The 17604-nt window shown below is 59.4% G+C and overlaps 2 protein-coding genes across 5 annotated transcripts in view; one reads left to right on the plus strand and one right to left on the minus strand.

Annotated features, from left to right (window-relative positions):
• The window catches only part of DCAF8 (DDB1 and CUL4 associated factor 8), a 41525-nt gene extending 35204 nt beyond the window's left edge, over positions 1-6321 (plus strand). For all 3 annotated transcript variants that reach the window (XM_047092643.1, XM_047092642.1, XM_047092641.1), the window contains exons 12-14: positions 3180-3299; positions 3662-3778; positions 4398-6321. In XM_047092643.1, coding sequence (XP_046948599.1) covers positions 3180-3299; positions 3662-3778; positions 4398-4514 — 354 coding nt within the window. In that variant the 3' untranslated portion in view covers positions 4515-6321. The remainder of the gene's footprint in view (positions 1-3179; positions 3300-3661; positions 3779-4397) is intronic.
• A 342-nt stretch (positions 6322-6663) lies between these two features.
• On the minus strand, positions 6664-15919 carry PEA15 (proliferation and apoptosis adaptor protein 15). 2 transcript variants are annotated; one of them, XM_047092645.1, is made up of 5 exons: positions 15824-15919; positions 10158-10331; positions 8848-9003; positions 8608-8695; positions 6664-7757 (listed from the first exon to the last, which is right to left on the minus strand). In XM_047092645.1, exons 2-4 carry the CDS (start codon positions 10327-10329, stop codon positions 8631-8633), a joined length of 393 nt encoding a protein of 130 aa, XP_046948601.1. In that variant the 5' UTR covers positions 10330-10331; positions 15824-15919; the 3' UTR covers positions 6664-7757; positions 8608-8630. The 2 variants fall into 2 exon arrangements, with proteins under 2 accessions (XP_046948601.1, XP_046948600.1); XM_047092644.1 differs by having other exon boundaries at positions 6664-8695.
• Positions 15920-17604: the final 1685 nt, after the last annotated feature.

Raw genomic sequence — 17604 nt, forward strand, 5'->3', positions numbered from 1 at the left:
CATTTTATTTATATAGGAGAATATCCTTGTACTTAGGAGATACGTATTAAATACGTAGAGGTGGAATGTCCTGTTTATATTTAAATGAATATAAACCCATAACATCTACATGTAGATGGGGACAGAGCAAATACGTGATTTGTTGTGGTGGTGGTTTAAATAATGACTGAGCAGCCTGCTGTACAGCCCGTGAGCAGCTCAGTCTGCCTGTCCTTTGAGTTCCAGACAGCCTTCGTAGGGGTAGGGCAGAAAGGAAGCATGAGGGGTCCTGAATTGGGGAGTGAAGTACGGCCAGCTCTTAAGACCCATCTAGCTCATCATATATTTTTTTTCTTTTTTGAGACCCAGACTCTGAAAAGGAATTTAGTGGCTTCCTATTGTAAGGTTTTTGGACTGCAGAAGATCTGAAAGGGGCAGTTTGGGAGACTGCCTTGTACTGATTACCCGAGTCTGGTTAGGAGCCTGTCAGGAACGGCTGAGACAGCTTGGTCTCTCTCCCTTTTCATCCCGTCTCAGCTCCGGGCAGTTGCAAAGAGCCCATCTCTTCATGAGGTGTCCAGACAATGGTGGTAGAACTTAAAACGGTGCTTTGCAGTCAGGCTCCCTTTCCTTGTGTGTTTCTTGCCTTCACGTGAAGCTCTTTCAGATTTTTTTCTGGTTTTGTCTAAGTTTTTGGGACCTGGGGCCAGTAGAGATCCCAGGCTTCTCTGGCCTGGACGCATGTGGAGAGGGTGTGGAGCTTGAAGGCGTATCTCACTGTTGCCCGCTTCCCGTCCTGCCCTTCCGTAGGTCCTCCTCTATCACCTGCAGTGAACAAACTAAAACACTGGAGTCTTCGTGAGAATTCTGCAGTAGGCATGTAGTCAGAAGGAAGTCAGAAGGGCCCAGTGAATCCTTTCTAGATCATAAACTGTCTTGCGTTCCGTTCCGGAGAGACGCAGGGCCGAATGCCCTCTCCCAAACCACTCTGCAGGCCGGTTTGCTTTCAGCTCTGCCAATAGCAGGGTCTGATGGGTAATCCAGGTTCTCAGGTGGAGAGGGCAGCCGCTTGGATAGGCGGGCCCCACGCCTGGATCTGGTGGTCACGAGAGTGAGAGACCAGAACAAGAGATCTAGAGGCCGCACCCTGAAGAGCGTTTCCCAGCTTGTTCTTGTCCCCATGTGAGCTTGATGATCTGTGTGTTCCCACCTGGCCACCTCCGTGTTTTTGGCCCTAACTTCCCCGCAGCAGGTCGCCAGGCACCAGCCTCCAAAGAAGATGCATAGCAGCTCATGGTAAAGTAGAATATAACAGCCAAAAGGGATCTTAGAAGTTATCATCCGCCTTGCCCAGGTCTCTCGACTCTGGTTTTGCGTCAGTCTCTAGTCCCTTCTTTGTTCCCATTTAAGGACAAGGGGGTGGGGTTGATGTTAAGGACAGTCCTTGGTCCCCCAGAGCACTTTACTGCTCTGTCCCATCCGCGTATCTCCCAGCCCAGGCCTCTCGAGGCTGGAGCTCGTTGCTCCGCTCAGGTTGTTACTGACCGGGTAGTGCTGGCGTTCAGACGGGCCTGGCCCAGAAGCTCTCTGTCGGCTCCCCCTGCAGGCTCCAACCCAGGTACTATACGGTATTGACTGCTGTCTCTCTTGCCCTTGGCTTTGTCCTTAGTCCCAAGTTCCAAGGAATTGTTTTGATTTTGCTGACTTGCTCCAGGAGAGGTAGTCAGGGTGGAGGGCTCATCAGGAGGTGGCGGAATGATCTCTGGTTTGTACGTGTAAGTTGTCATGTATCTTTGGATAATAATCTCCGGCAGTGGAGCTCCTGTCTGGGGTTTCCTCATGCCGCAGATGCCGAGAACTGTCCGCACTACCTGAAAAGAGCCCCAGTAGAAACTTCGCAGTGAGCTGATACGGGGCTTGAGAGAAGGAGAAGAGGGGAAACGCGGTTTCTGCTTTACTGTCAGGCTCGGGCTTCACTTCAGTCTTCTCTGAGCATTTATTTACTTGTAAAATGGAAGAACAAAGACGATTGGAAGCCTGGGTCAGTATTATTTTCCATGCTGGCCCCAGTTTCCCCTCAGCTGCGCTCTCTGCGTGTGCAGGCCAGGCAGAGGAGGTTGGTCCAGAGAGAAGGAAAAGATAAAAGAGGCTTTTTGCCAGGGGTTGTTTTTTTGGCCTACGGGGGCAGCTGCAAGGCGGGATGGGATGGGGGGGGGGGGAGGGCACGGGTGAGGACCGGCTAGGGCCACACCCTCTTCCTTCCGGGTGCCTTTCCTATCTATTCTTCGGCTGACTAAGCCCCAAAATGCTTTAGCAGCTAGATCTGGGACCAGCTCTTCCAGTGGCCCTGGGAGCTGCCTGCCCTGCCCTGCCCTGCCCTGCCCTGCCCTGTTTGGAAGGCTGATGTTTCCAAGTTAGACAGCAGGGGGCATGGGTGCCTCCAGACAGAAGGAAGCTGCTGAAGCCAGAAGGCCTGCCTGTCTGCCACAGTCCCTTTCTCCTGCGCAGTCACTGTACCCAGAGGTGGTTTAGACTGATGCCACGGATGCCCCAGGAAGCTGTGTTCCTACACTGTGCCACCCTATGGCTGAGCCTATTGGGCTTTCTGGGTGCACAGCAGGATGCCGTCCCCCTGGGGCGTGCAGGGTTCTCCAGCATCCGCGTGCCTCCACTGCCTCACCCCTCCCCAGCCTGTGCCTCCCTCCAGTCCAAGTAAACCGTGCCAAGTGAATGTGATTGTTCTCTCTTTTCTGGGGGCTCAGCGGCAGCTGCTGCTTTCTTCATTTTTAAAAATTTATTTGCCATTTGGTGAAAGGCACTGAGATGTTTTTTTTCCAGCCTTGGGCAAGTTGGAACTGTGGAATCCGGAGTAGATGAGGTCATCTGGACCTCATTGCCTTTTTGTGAAGCCAGCAGTGAGCTTGGCCAGTCACCCGCCTGCCCCTGCGGCTGTGTCTAGGGCGAGGCCACCCCTGCCTATACCTGGGAGATGAGAGATGGGCCCGTTCTATCTATCCAGTCTGTGTCCAGCGTTTCTTCCACCCCCAGGGCCCTTGGCCTGCGTTCGTGATGGTTGGGCCTGCCTTCCCAGCACTCTCTCAGCTCTGATTGAGGAATATGTTTGGCTCAAGGTGAGTGGTGGTTTTTAAGTCCTATTCCCATATACCCCTGAGCCTGTGGTTTCCTTTCCTCTTGACCAGGTAAACTGTCTTGAGCCCCACCCTCACCTGCCTGTGCTGGCAACCAGCGGCCTAGACCATGATGTCAAGATCTGGGCACCCACTGCTGAAACTTCCACTGAGCTGACGGGGCTGAAGGATGTAAGTGGCTGACTGCGGAGGTCCATGTTGCACTTTGAGTCTAACACCCTCCCCCACACGGCTGTGATTGGCCCTCGGGGAGCATCCCCTGCGCAGGGGTCCCGGGGCAGCTGTGGAGTGCCCTGAGTTCACGGCGGAGTGGGGAAGGGGGTCTTTAGGAAGGATCGTTCTATTTTAGAGCTTCCTGACCTTCTCAGTGGATAAACCTGGGGCACCCTTTCCTAATCTGGTCTGGCTCCCCTTCGGCTTAACAGCTCCTGAAGGACGTTTTCAGGGGGATGGGGCACCAGTCCCTTCTGATCAGGGCCGGGGTCCCTAGTCATTACTCGCCACACTCACCCCCAGCACCCTCTCTGGTTCAGGTGATTAAGAAGAACAAGCGGGAGCGGGATGAAGACAGCTTGCACCACACTGACCTGTTTGATAGCCACATGCTCTGGTTCCTCATGCATCACCTGAGACAGAGACGCCACCACCGGGTAAGCTGGCGTGGGGGGGTGGGCGCCCGGGGGCGGTGACCCCCGCAAGGGTCACATGTCCTAGTGCACACTTCCTCGCCATTTTAAAAAGCGGTCGGGTGGTTGTGGTTGGGTTTCTTATCCATTGTCCTGCACCCCCACCAGAGCCCTGGTGTAGCCTTGGAAGAGCCACCAGGCAGGCGGGTGGGGCCTGCTCTCTGCTCTCCATCGCCGCGCGTGAGAGCGCGGTGTTTGCAGAGGCGTGAGGGTGGGGAAGGGGTTGGGAAAAATGATAAGTGTCAGAGTGACTTTCTGTTTTTCCTTCTGCCCGAAGAGGCCTAGGGCAGGGGTTAGCAAACTCTGGCAGTTGGCATGCTGCCTGTTTTGGCAAATAAAGTTTTACTGGAATACAGCCATACCCGTCCATTCATGTTGTCTGTGGCTGCTTTCGTGCTACCACAGCGGAGCCGAAGAGTCGCAATAGACATACGCAATAGCCGTGATCGGTAATAGTTATTATCTGGCCCTTTTAAGGAAAAGTCCGCCGACCCCTGGCCTAGAGCACCTGAGTTACAGTTAAGCCCTAACGGGCTTGTCCTCTTTGTGGGGAAACTACTAACAAGCCTTTCCCATTCTACAGCGCTGGCGAGAGCCTGGGGTTGGGGCCACAGATGCAGACTCGGATGAGTCCCCCAGCTCCTCAGACACATCGGACGAGGAGGAGGGCCCCGACCGGGTGCAGTGCATGCCTTCCTGAGGCCTCGGACCCAGGAGGGGCGGGCCGGAGCTGCCAACCCCGATCCTGCCTGGACAGCCCTTTCCTGTCTCAGGCCCTTACCTTCAGCAGAAACGCACTTTGGACTTTTTGCTTTAGATAAAAGAAAGACCTCCTGGGAGAAAGACAGACCGGAGGGGGCGCGAACCTGCGGAGTAGCTAGGAGTAGGAGCCAGGCCCTGGCATGGGCTCCGCGGAGAGGTGCAGAGGGCTCAGCAGAAACGGCCTCTCCCCAAAGCCTTGTTTTTTTTGGGAGGGGGAGCCTATTTTGTTAACTGGTTTGGGGTAGGGAATGGGGTTTCCTTTTCTTTAATCTCCCTTGTTTCTTGGGTGGGGGGCGGGGATAACTGGCTGTTCAGTACCAATGGGCCGGGGTGGGGGCGGTGGATGTGCCGTTCTCTCTTTGGTTTAGGTTGTTGACCTTTTTCTTTATGTTTTAAAAGTCTGTGACAGTTGCATTCCCCTGCCCCCCCCCCCACCGCCCCCAGACGACCCCATCCCAGGATCCCGTTATTCTGGGGAGTCCTTGGAGCCCCTAACCGCCCCACACTCTTCACTGTCCTTCCCACCCGTTCATCCTCTGTCCTTCCCTCGGTGTTTCACACATGCCCTTCTCTTCATCCCGTCACCCCTAACTAGGTCTGGTGAGAGGGGCTGGGGTGGCGGGAGGAGGGGCAGAAGTGGAGGAAGGATAGGAAGGATGTTACCTCTTCTGTTACTTAAAAAAAAAGTTGTTTGGTGGCAGCAGTCTCCTTGCCCTGTCACTGTTAGAGGCCTAATTTTATATCTATAAATATATTAAAAAGCAAGTCAAACTTGGATGTAGCACGTTAAAATTCTTGTCAGTTTGAATACCTGTATGTCCTCCGTGACTGCAGGGAAGGGACTGAAGGTGGAGGGTGGGAGTCCTGCCCTCGCAGTCACACAGGGCCCAGCCCGCCCTCTGTTTGCGGCCACCAGAGATGGGGGCCGACCCCTTGGGTTTTTGGAGGCTCCAGAACGGGAAGATCCTCGACTCTGCCCTCCTCCGCTTCCTGCCGCGGTTGCGGGGTTGGGGAAACGGAGTTCCTTTCAGTTCTTTGCCCCAGATCTCCTACCTCCTCGGGTCTTGTGGGTGCTCCCAGGATGCTCTCCCAACCAGAGGCTGGCCCGTCTTTAAAACTTGACTGCACTGTGACTTCAGGAAGGTTCTGCCACTGCAGACTGTCTCTCCTCACACTGTACGTGACAGAGGACACGCTCACTCTTACCTGTAGCTGCTTGATTCTCTAAGCCACCCACCCTGCCCCAGCAGCCCCCTGCCTCGTGGGAGGAGAGTATAGCAGAGGAAGGCCTCCTGGGGTGGCCTCTCCAGCTGGTCCACCTCTTGACATCTTGCGACTGAGGGACAAATCGTTAATCTAAGGATGAAGATAGCTGGGGCTTGGACACCTGTCTCGTCACTGGTCGCTGAATGAAAGTCCTAAGTTGAATCTTTGCCCTTATTGCTTGTGCTGCTATCCACCCCCCCCCCCCGCCCCCCCAGCCCCCAACCAGGAATTCTGCATCCTGAGGCGGCCCGATTCTCCTAGAACAGGCCAGGAAGGAAGGGCAGAGTGAAGGGATGGAAGGCACTCCTTCCTCCTGCCCCTTTTCTTAGCAACTCTCAGACCAGATGTCAGCTGCTGCGTTTCCTCCCCAAGGCGGGGATGCGCGCACTCCTGTTGCCGGAGGGGTCGTGGAGTGGCCTGAAAACCATGCACTCTGGAATTGATTGTGTATTTTCTCTCAGTAAAGCTTTTTTTTTTTTCTTCTTCTCCTTTCTGACTGCCGCTGTGTGTGTGCGACATGTGGCCCATTCATTCGTGATGGACCGGGTTGGTCTCTTCCACTATAGGCTCCTGGCCCTGTCTCCCTTACGGTTTGAGGAGGTCTGGTCTGGGACAGTCCTGTTTCCAGGCGTGGGCTCCAGTGGAGCAGGCCCCATAGCTCAGGGCTACTCGGGAGACGGGTGGGGGGAGGCGGGGGGAAGGATACCATTAGGGGTGTTTTCCAGGCTGCAGTGAGGGATTTGGGGTATTGCTCCCCCTCCCTTCCCCAGTCATTCAAAGACTCCAAAGTCCTGGTAATTCACAGAAATTCTAGAACCGGGTACAGTACAATCACCTTTATTCCAGGGTTAGAATGAGGCCGTGCACACTGCAGACAGGGGAGCACAGGATAGGGACGATCTCACAGCAGTACAGGGATGGGAGGGCAGGTTAGTCTTTTTAGATTATTTTTGCCTTACAGAGATACTACTAGACTCTGTTGAAAATGACCCTGTCTCCCTTCTCCCATCTCACCCTCTCTCCTCTTCAGAGAAAGCTCCTAATTCCTTCCTCTGTCTCTCTCTCTCTCTCTCTCTCTCTCTTACACACACACACTCTCACATCACATATCCTGACCGGAAGGACAATTCGTGCTCAGTTCCCCCCTCCCAATTCTGCAAGTATCTCTCTGTCCTTGAGGGAGAAGCCAGACAGGGCTGGGGAAACTTGGGAAGGTCCTTTAAGGCAAAACTGTGTGGAGTACTCAAGGTGTATGTGTTAAGGCAGGTGTCCGCAGCGGTGGCCAGAGGGGACGGCTGGGCTGGGCACAGAGGCGGCTCTCTCCGGCCAGTCTGGCTTCTTCCCTCCTCTGACAGCCAGCCCTCCGCTCCCACTTAAGTTTTGCTCCCACGTCTTCAAAGCTCTGAACTTAAAACTTTCTCTGAATAGTCTCTTGAGATTGCATGTGAATTTAAACTTGAAGAAAGTTTCTTCGTTTTCACTACACAGCCACTGGACTGGCGCTCCCTTCACTGCGCCCCCCCCCCCCACCCCCGCCCTGGCCTAGACACTAAGTTAATGCCAGACACAAGAAAGGGCAGACATGGCAGTGCGGGTTTAATATACATATATGTAGATATATATGTACACACAGTTAGCACGGTCAGGGCAGGGAGGGCATCTTGGCACAGGAAGGAGGCTGGGGTCACTGCACTCTAGTGATTTGGCTAGGAGGCATTCACGAGCCCAACACGCCAGGATAGTGGGGAAGATGGGCTACGGGCTAACAAGTCCCCTCCTGGACTGAACTGGTGGGGGGGGGGGCGGGTGGTCAGTGCAAAGGAAGACACCGTAATTAGCTTCTTCCCTTCGTTCCAGCTGGGGGCGTTCTAGACCCGAGATAGGGAGGGTCGCCTGTAGTCACCACGCTGGGACCCTGTGGGTGGGACGGGGTTGGGGTTAAGACCTAAGGAGCTCATTCCTCAGTCTCCCTAGGTTTGGAGTCAGTGTGTGCAACAGTCTGAGTAGGAATAAAGGAGTGGAAAAGAGGGCCCCCCTCCCCACATCTGGTTTAGGGGGGCCTGCTCCCAGCATGGGCTCTGGGGGAGGCGGGAGGGTCTAATGCTGGGTGCTCCACGGGGTCTGAACTCCGGGGCCAGGAAGGGATCCAGTGGTCCTCTCTCCTTAGATCCCTGGCTCATACCCATCCTAGGCCCGTGGGAGGGGAGCAAAATGGGACCTGCTGGGGCCCAGGCCCTCCAGCCTGAGGAACCACTAGAAAAGACTCGTTGGTCAATCCAGCATGGGAGCACAAACTCGGAACTGGCTGTTCTTTGCCCCGTCCGGGTGGGGGTTGGGTCACCACTTTCCCTCCCGCTGCTCGTCATTAGGTCCACCCACCTCTCCCCAGGCCCTCACCCCCAGCTCGGCTCCTCAGTGTAGGAAAACACAGGTCCTTTCTGCTCCCACGCTTCGGCCGTGTGGGGGAAGAGTGGAGGAAAGGGCAGTAGGAGGAATGTGCCCATTTCTATTTGCATAGAAACAGCCCCCACCTCCCCCTAAAGTGGGGAAACGAAGCCCCCCCCCAGCCCGACCCCCATCCCCTCACAAGGAGGAGGAACTTGATGAGCTAGACATACAGACGGACAGCCAGAGCGTGCGCACACGCACACACACGCGCACAGTAAGGGGGTTAGGACCAGGTTAGTAAGTGGGTAGACTGGGGGGGTTGCCCTCGCCCCTCCCCTGGAGGCTGGGGGAAGGGAGTGGTCCAGTGAAGGTCCAACCTTCCTCCTCTCCTCCCCCTCGCTCAGGCTTTCTTCGGTGGCGGAGCCAGTTTGATGATCTCTTCCTCCGAGGGCTGCCGGATGATGTCTGGGGGCAAAAAGGGAGGTGTCCAGGGACGGGAGGCGTGGACGACAGCAGGCAGGCCCGCCGCATCCGCCTCCGTTCTCCCCAGAGTCAAGTGCTCCTAGGATCACCCCTGGGCGGGGGGAGAGGTGCACGGTGAAGGCGTGGCCTCCTACCTTTGTACTTCTTGGCACTGGGGATGCGGGTCAGCTTGGTGTCCAGCTCATCCTCCTCGGAGATCTTCAGAACACGGGTTCTGTAGTCCACCACCATGGTGAGCAGGTCAGGGCGGCGAGAGATCTCGAAGATGTGCTCGATGTAGGAGAGGTTGTCTGAAGGAAGACGGAGACGGGGTCAGCCAGGCTGGAGAGGCCTCCCCTGCCCCACCAGGCCAGGCTTCTGGGACCCACACTGGCTATCAGAGGGCACGCCCCTGGAAGGGGCGGGGCCGCCGAGCAGGACAAGAAAGCTAAGGCACCAACGGTAAATGCGGAGGACTTCCCGGGAAGAGCAGGTGGTTGGTCAGTGAGGTTTAAAACATTAGGGATTTAGAACGAGGGATTCGGGCTGAATACCAGGTTCCACGTTGCGGGGAGGGGGGAACAGAAGAGTTAAATGGCCTTCCTGACCCCCCACACCCAGGCTGACTCCCTAGCACTCCTCCTCGTCAGCATCAGAAAGAATTTCCCGACAGCACCCGTGGGGGTGCAGGCCCCAGACCAGCCAGGAGAGATGCTGGGCCTCGTGAGCCCGGGCACGGCCGTGGCCAGAAGGATGCTCTCCGTGGCTGGGCCGGTTCTAGACTGCAGACGCCCTCCGTCCTTCCTCCCTGGCTCCTCCCCTGTGACCCTCTGCAGCCGCCTCCTGACCGCTCGCCATGCTACAGGCAGACGAGTACCTCTCGCGGCCCAGGGGTCACTTACCGCCCGCCGAATACCCCGTCCCTCAAGGCCCCCCACGGCGCAGCCTTAACTTACCTTTCCAGCCACCGCTAAATGTACCCTAGGCCCCACCAGCCAAGCCAAACAGGCCCCCTTTGCTCTTCCAGGCACACCAGACACTCCTGCCTCTGGGACCGTGGTCCTTTGCCAGGCATGCCCCCGCCTGGGACCCTGCCTTCGAAATACACTTGCCTTGCAGGGCTAGCTTAACGCACCGACTCCCCGCCCAAGCCACTCCCAGAGCAGTGGTCTCTAAAAGTGGATACGAAAAACGTCGGAACCTGTGGTTTTACTTCTAATCTCATCGCCTTCGACTTGTGTTTTAATGTGTTGTCACACATCTGACAATAGCACAGGGGCGTGTGAGCGCCCCCGTTAGTGACTGACAGCACCGTAAGGCACGCAGGGACCACCACCCCCGGGTCTCTACTCGCAGCCTCTCTCCCGGCCTGCCGGAGAGGAGAGTGCTTGGCGCGTGCGGCCCTGACCTTGCTTCTCGCTGCCGCCGCCAGGACTGAGCCCGAGAGGCCGCGGCCCCCGCCCACCTTTGTCCAGCTTGTTGTGGCTCTCCAGGAAGCTGAACCAGGCACTGCCAGTAGTGATCTCCTCGCTCTTCTCGCTGGGGATGTCCTCCTTGCAGGCCGATTTGAGCTGTTCCAGGTCTTCAAGGGTGATGTTGTTGGTCAGGTCCTGGAGGAGGGTCCCGTACTCGGCCATGACTGGGGGCGGGAGGAACAAAGGGAGAGGTGGCTGAGCTGGAGGTGCCGGTCCGGTTTCCTCACCGGCACCCGCCTCCACCAGCTCCCTCCACCCTGGCGGAGGCTGGGGGGGGGGCTCCCCCGGCTGGAGGGAGAAAATGAAGACCCAAGGGCGGCGGGCGCAGTCGGGAAGAGACGAGAAGCTAGGGGCCAAGCTTCAGCCTAGAGTGACAAGTCACACCTCCTTCTCCCCCATCTTTTTTCATTTCTGCCCCCCCCCAGCAGTAACCCTGGCAACAGCTCCCCTGACTGAGGAGGCGGTTACCATAGCAACCTGCTCCAGACTTTCTCACCCACTGCCTCCCAGGCCCCCCCCCCAGAATCGCCCCACCCACCTGCAACCCCTCCCCCTGTCAAAAAAAAAAAAAAACCAACAAAACAAAAACCCCACAACACTCCAAAACGACCTTCAGGGAGAGGCAGGCTGGCTGGCCGTGGCAGTGAGAAGCTCTGGGAGGGGCAGGAGGGGCAGGAGGGGGGGCTGCTTGGTTAGAGCTCGTGTGTTCTAGCTCCCATTCTTCCCCAGAAGCAAAGGGGTCCCTCACTTCAACTCCCCACCGCCCCTCCAATGACTCATTTTGGATGGATGCCTAGGTGCTTGGTCTAACGGTCCCCTGGCCCCTCCGTGCCCCACTGTATTCAGTCCTTAGGGCTCGGGCGGGCGGGGAGGGGGAAGCAACGGGCCACCCCCACCTTTGTGGAGCCCGTTTCTCCCTTGATGGCCGCCGGGCCTCCGCACAGCCCTCTCTCCTAGCCTTTGTGCTACGCCCGCAGCCCCCGCGCCCCAGAATACCAAGCGGCTGGCTCTGGCCCCCTGCCCGGTTCCCAGGCTGGCTGGGTGGCAGGGGAAGGGGTTTCGAGGCAGCTCTGGGAGAGTCTGGCAGCAAAGGGGCTGTCACCGCTGCCTGCACCCACGTCCGGCTGGCACCACCTTCGGGATGGGCTCCTGGAGGGGGCTTGGGCGAGGCTGCGGCTCCCCCAGGCCTTCACCCCACCCCTCTTTCGGGAAGATCTTGAAGTGGGAAGGTAGAGAACGTTCAAGGCCCTCCTTCCCACTAGGTAGGAAGCGTGACTAAGACAGGAAGAAGGAAGGTCAGACCTTAGAATGAACTTCTGGAAGTGATAAGACGTGAAACTCCGGTGCTGAGTTTAAAAGGGGCTCCCCCCCACCACGATGAGTATATGTTTCTTTTACAATCAGAAAAGTGAAGCATTTTAAAAAGTAAGTTCTATCCTAAACTCTGGCTGAACCAAGGATTGGGACAAGGAGCTAGACGACCTTGTACTTGACGGGGACTGCCCACAAATCACCCCAACGCTGGCCTGGGAACGTAGCAGACGGCGAGGGGCTGGCCTCACCCCATTTTCCTTATTTCTGGTCTAGGTGCAGGGAAACTGAGGCAGAGAGGCATGGCACAGTAAAAGGCGTGGACCCAGAAGTCCGCATTCCCAACCCCCTACTCGGACCGGAACCAACAAGCCTCCCTCGGTGGCAGGCACTGCGACACACACACGCAATGAGCCAGCAGGACCCCCACAAGACAGAGGCACTCACGGGCACGCTCGCTGGCACAGCTAGGTGCAAGCAGCCGGCAGGGCCCGGCGGCCGCCCCACCAGGCCGGGCCAGGAACAATGCTCTCTGACTGTCAGCACCAGGAGCCGTCTCTGCCTTGAAATCTAGGTCACAGCAGCAGGCTCTGGAGCCCAGCCCCCCCCCCCCAACCCCCTCCATAATCCCGGGCCAGGAGAGGGGGGTGACGGGCAGGGGGGGTCCAGGCATGAGGACATCAATGGGGGGGGGGTGGAGAGAGCTCAAAAGGAAGGGGCAGCACGGGAAGGAGGCAGGGTGCCCCCAAGAAGACCCTGCCCCCCCCCCCATGGAGGAGACCCTGGGACCAAGCCCTCGGCTGGGAAATGGGACAGCGGTTAGGGGTCTCCTGTCCATTTTCACGCAGAAGAGGCTGTAACTAGATCCTGTGGAAGGAGAATGTGTGTGTGTGTCTCTCCTGGAAGGAAGTTGGGTTTAGGGCTCTGAATCTAAAACACAGACTTCCAGGGGAGGTGGGCGGGGAGGGATTAATGTGTGAGTGAGCCACCCACGAAGGAGGGGGGCGGTGGGTAGGAGCTTTCTTAGAGCGCGAGGCAGACGCGAGGCCCCCAAGAGGCGCGGGGGTGGGGGGAACGTTGAGGGGCGCGGGCACCGGGAGGTGGCGGTGGCGGGGTGTGGGGGTGCGTGCGTGTTCTGGGAATGGATGTGTACGTGCTAGGGCTGGATGGGTGGCGGTGAGCGTACGAGGTGTGTGTGTGTGTGCGTGCGCGTGTGTGAACGCCGCACGCGTGTGTCAGCTCTGTAATCACAGGCCCGAGAGCAGAGAGAAGGGAAGGGTGAGGAGGGCCCACAGAATGGAGGAAGAGCCGGGGCTGGGAGAGGGAAGGAGGCTGCAAAGGAGGGATCCTAGGGGAGGGTGCGGGACTCCGCGGTTACCAGGGTGACCTCGGTTCTGCCCCCCCCCCCCCAGCGGTGGGGACAATGACACCACTGGATGGGAGGGGTGTGGGAGCGGCAAGGAGGGACAGAAGCTGTGCAGTAAGGCCCCCTGCGGGAGTGGGAAAGGCGGCCTGGGGGCTCCCTCCCTGGAGAGATCCGTCGTCCAGCCAGGCCTGGGCGGGGCAGCAGGGGCAAGGCCAGCCCCTTGGGGAATTCTTGGGGCGCAAGGAAGTGGAATCTCCTTAGGTGGCTCTCAAGTCTCACGGACAAGCACCGTCCTCGGGGCGGTGTGGCCCCGGTGGGGCTTGGCAGAAGCCGGGCTCCTTCGCCCCCCGGTCACTTTTGTCACCGAGACTCAGGATTCCTCGGGGCCTACAGAGGCGTCTCCTCCCCTCCCAGCCCTGCAAAGTCTTCCAGGTCCCCGGAGCAGCACGGAGGTTGTCTGGGGAACACCAGGCAGCCTGGGCGGAGGCCATTCTTGGGACAGGATACCAAGGCAGGAACTGGGACCGGAGCTGAGGCTGCCAGGAAGTCAGTCCCCTTCCCTCCCAGATCATTCTGTGCTCTGCTCACTGCTTCCTCACACCTACCTTCCTTCCTTCCTTCCTCCCTCCCTCCCTCCCTCCCCCGCCTTCCAAGCTGGCCCCAGGTGGAGCCCCGACAAAAGTGGAAGTGATGGAGGAAGCTGGGGGGAGAGGGGCAGGTGGGGAGGATCTTACATGCTGGCCTCCGGGGATAGGAGCCCGGAGCCAGACAGGTGGGGGCCCTGGGGCACCACCTGCGGAAGCAGCGGGCCGGGGCACCCTGAGAAGCCTAGCAAATCGGGGTAACCCCTGTGCGTTGGGACACTACTTCATGCCCATCCCCTCTCCCGTTTGGTCCCAAACTCCCAGTAAACTTCAAAACAAAGCCTTCCCCCCCCACCCCATCTGTGGCAGCTGCCGGAGTGGGGGGTGGAGGAGGTCTCCCACACCAGCAGGAGGGGGTCTTACTGCCTCGATTCTGGATCCGGGCATGGGGTGCCAGGCGAGGGGAAGCAGAGGGGTGAGTAGGGAGGGCAGTTCTACCTGGGCCCCAAGTTCAAGCAGTCCTAGTCCTAATGATTCCCTTAATAACCCACTCAGTTGACTTCTTCCCTTAGCTTCCATTCAGCTTTGGGGGGGGGGGAGTGTCTTTCTTCCTGTAACAAAGGAAGAAGGGGGCTCCAAGACTCGGCCGGCCAGCCGGGGAACGAGGGGAGATGGGATACCCGGGCCTCAGGCTGAGAAGGCAGGTGGGTTAGCCCTGGGCACAGAGGCCCTCAGTCTAAGAGAAGGCAGACGCCCCACGATGGGGGCATCAGGAGACCTCTGGCATCGGGTCGGGCAGGGCAGAGAGGGCTGCCTGCTGGTGAGGTGGCCCAAGTGCTGGCCACTCAGCTGGTGGTGTCTCTCCTACTCCTGTTTCGGTTTCCTTCCCACCTCTCCCCCTCACCCATCTCCTTCCTGCAGTCTCTCGCTCCCTTCCTCCTGTCCTATCAGTGGGCTTTCAGCCGGTCTCACTGGGTGGTGGCCCCGAGTACCGAGGACCGCTGGGGTCTGTGACTCAGTGTCCCCCTCTGAACACCCAGGGCTACTACTCTTAGGAAAGAGTGAGTTTCCCTGCTGCCCAGAGAGCGGCAGCTTGGGGAAGGGGGGGAGGGGCTTGAACTGGTTGGCTGCATACAGGTGGCGCGTGAGGGTCCGTAGGGAAGGGGACGGCCCGGCAGGGCGTGACTCCGTGGCCCTCTTCACGCACGACAACATGCACACAGGACGGGCACAGGTGTCGGGGGCGGCGAGGAAGTAGGCAACCGGGGCAGTGGGCAGCCTAGGGCATCTCTGGCAATCTCCCCAACGGAGTGTTTAGCCACAAAGGGAAGAGCAATTAAAGCTAATCGCTCTGACAGCCTGGGGGCCAGACTCGTCGAGAAACAAAACCCACACATTCAGCACGTTTCTCGAACTCCCCGGGGCCTCGCCCCATCCTGCTTTCGCCGGGTCCTGGCTCTCGGAGCCCGTGCCGCCCAGCCCCCAGCCCTCTTCCCACTGCTCTGGCCACCTCGGCCTCGCTTCCTCCCCTCCCGTCCCCGACCGTGTCCCTGTCCCTCGCACACATTCTCCTCATTCTCTCTCTCTCTGACTTGGGCTCCATCCTTGGCTGACTCATACTCATTCTTTTTCTCCCTCTCCTCTTCTCCCACCCCCTCCTCCATCCCCGGGCCGCTCGGGCCGCAGAAACCAGCCGCTCCCGGCACCTAAGTGGACCTGGGGGGCAGAGGCCGCAGCAGCCCCTTACCTTCCCGGCTCCCCCAGCGTCGGGACGCCAGGCGGGCTCACTCGCTCCGGATCCCGTCTCCCTGTCCCTCTGTCTTAAAGAGGGGCAACCTGAGGCCCAGGGCTCGGAGACTGTGCCCAGACAATCAGGGTGGCCTGGGGACAGGGGCCCCCACTCAGCTGTCCCGCAGACAGATGTTCTCCCAGGGGACGTGCACATGGAGGCCGTGGGGGGAGGGGGTGGATGTGTAGTGCAGGGACGTTTGTGATTTGCTGTGTGCGAAGCGATGTGTGGAAGAGTCACATGGGTGTGTGTCACCGTGTGTGCTGGCGTGTCTCTCGTAGGTGTGCGTGTCCCTGTCGCTTCCGACACGGACTGGAGGAAATTAGGGCTTTCGCCTTAGCTGCTCCTCCTCGCCCCCGGCTCCCGCCCCCCTGCCCCGGACACGCGCCCGCCGGTCCCCCGGTGGCCCCCGCGGGCCGCGGCGGGGGTCCTGGCCGAGCCGGCCCGCGCGGGAAGCGGGCTCCCGGCCGAGTGTCCCCGGGCCGGGCCCCGCACCCCGCACCCCGGCCGCCCCCCGCGGCCCCGGGTCGCCGCCCCTGCGCGCCCGCCCGGCCCCGAGCCCGACCCCGGCCCCGGCCCCGGCCCCGGCCCCGGCCCGCCTCTCACCGCCGCGGGCTGAGCGCTCAGGGCGCGGCTCTCCGGCGTCCCGGTTCCTGGGCAGCGTCCGGAGCCTCCTCCTCGGCTCCCGCCGCTCCTGCCGCCGCCGCCGCCGCCGCCGCTTCCGCCCGCCGAGCCCGAGTCCGAGCCCCGCGCGCCCCGCCCGGCCGGCCGGTGACGTCACGGCGGGGGCGGGGCGGGGGCGGGGCTTGAGGGAGGGCCGGCGGGTGGGCTGCCGAGGGCCGCTGCCCGCGCCCCCGGGGACTGCGGGACCCGGCCCTCGGCTTTCGTTCTTTCCCAGCGGGACACCCTCGTCCCCTGGTTCCCTTTCGGTGGCCGCGGCGGCTGGGACCCTGGGGAGCACAGAGTGCGTTAGGGTTTAGGCGTTCGGCGGGCCTCGGGCCTCTGATCCTCTTAGCTGGCTGACCTGTGTTTGGAAAAACCTCTCTCCTCCCCTTCTGGGTCAGGGGACCCGCTAGCGAGGGATGGGAGGCTGGCTCGGGCTTCTCCACATTGGGGGCGGGGGCGTGGGTAGGGATGCAGGCGGGAAGCAACACGGGGCCTCGTCCCCTTGACCTGGAGCCCCGGATCTTCTCTCCTGGGGGGTGATGCCCGGCTGTGTTCCTCTCACCTTTCCCGAATATATCGCCCTCCTGCCTTCCCCCCACCATGATGTAATTTTATTTTCTGGGGAGGAAAAGAGCAGCAGTGAGCTCAGCATGCAAATATAGACATCTTGCAACGCCGCACTTAGCTCTGTCTCCTAGCTCTGCCTCTCTGCCCAGGCCCAGCACCCGGCGGCGGCTCTCAACTTCCTCTCCACCCCTAGGGACTTTCCTCCCCCAGATTCTCAGCCAGACTGAAAGAGGGAAGGAAGAAGTGGGGAAGCATCTGTCTGCACCCCCATCTCCAGCCTGAGGGCTCTTGCCTCAACTCTGGCAGGGTCTGGCCCTGGGAAGAGGTCCGGGCCCCACCAGTTCCCCCGGCAACCTCTGGGAACGATCGCCCCGGCCTCCCTCGGTTGTGGCCTGGCAGAGCCGGGTCGGGCCTCCGGGACCCCTGCTTTCTTGGTCTACACTGCCCCGGAAAGAGGCTCAGGCTCCTGGCGTCTTGGGTTTTCCATAGGCCTTCTCTCTGCTCTTCAGTGGCCCTCTCCTGGCACCACACTTCCAGAGTAAGACCACCTCGTAATCTGCCTTTGAGGATATCTCGTTTGTTCTGCGTTATGGGACCGAACATCATTTCACTGACCTGTCGTTAAGACTCAGAGAGACTCAATGGTGTGTCTGTAGTCAGTGACAGGCTCAGATCTCCCCGAGGCAGCAGGCACGGGGGACTGGGGCTCCGTGCTGGCTCCCGTCCTTTCTTGGGTGGTTTATGCCTCTGAGACTCAGTGTCCTCACCGGTGAGATGGGGACGCTGATGGCCCTCTGCCAGGGCTCTTCTGAGATTCAGAAATCGTCTCTGAGGACTGGCACAGAGGGGGGCTTGAAACCTAGAAGCTTCTAGTTAGTGTGGGACCTCCCAGTGACCTGTACTAGATCGTAAGCTCCCTGTTAGAATCGCATCCGCCCAGGGCCCACAGCACGGATTAGACTGAGCATTAAATGGTTACCAGTTGGGTAAAAACACGGTCTCTGCTCTACACTCCTGCGCCTTCCGTAGGAGCATGTCCCGGGTTTGTCTTAGAGGTGACGCTTCGGTAACCTCGTGTCTCCTTCTTCCATACCGAGTGGCCCCCTAGTCTCTCAGCAGCGCCTTTCCACCTGACCCATGACAACTGTCCCATC

Source organism: Lynx rufus, unplaced genomic scaffold (genome assembly GCF_022079265.1).
Source record: "Lynx rufus isolate CCGP_SWC_20201006 ecotype Redwood Valley unplaced genomic scaffold, mLynRuf1.p SCAF_31, whole genome shotgun sequence".
NCBI classification, from domain to species: domain Eukaryota; kingdom Metazoa; phylum Chordata; class Mammalia; order Carnivora; family Felidae; genus Lynx; species Lynx rufus.

Bases quoted from the DNA above. Each gene is read 5' to 3' on its own strand.
- PEA15 (XM_047092645.1), bottom strand. From the start codon at position 10,329: ATGGCCGAGTACGGGACCCTCCTCCAGGACCTGACCAACAACATCACC. The intron at 9,004-10,157 runs GTGGGCGGGGGC...GTCTTCCTTCAG, and splicing joins CCACAACAAGCTGGACAAAG to ACAACCTCTCCTACATCGAG. The intron at 8,696-8,847 runs GTAGGAGGCCAC...TTTTGCCCCCAG, and splicing joins CAGTGCCAAGAAGTACAAAG to ACATCATCCGGCAGCCCTCG.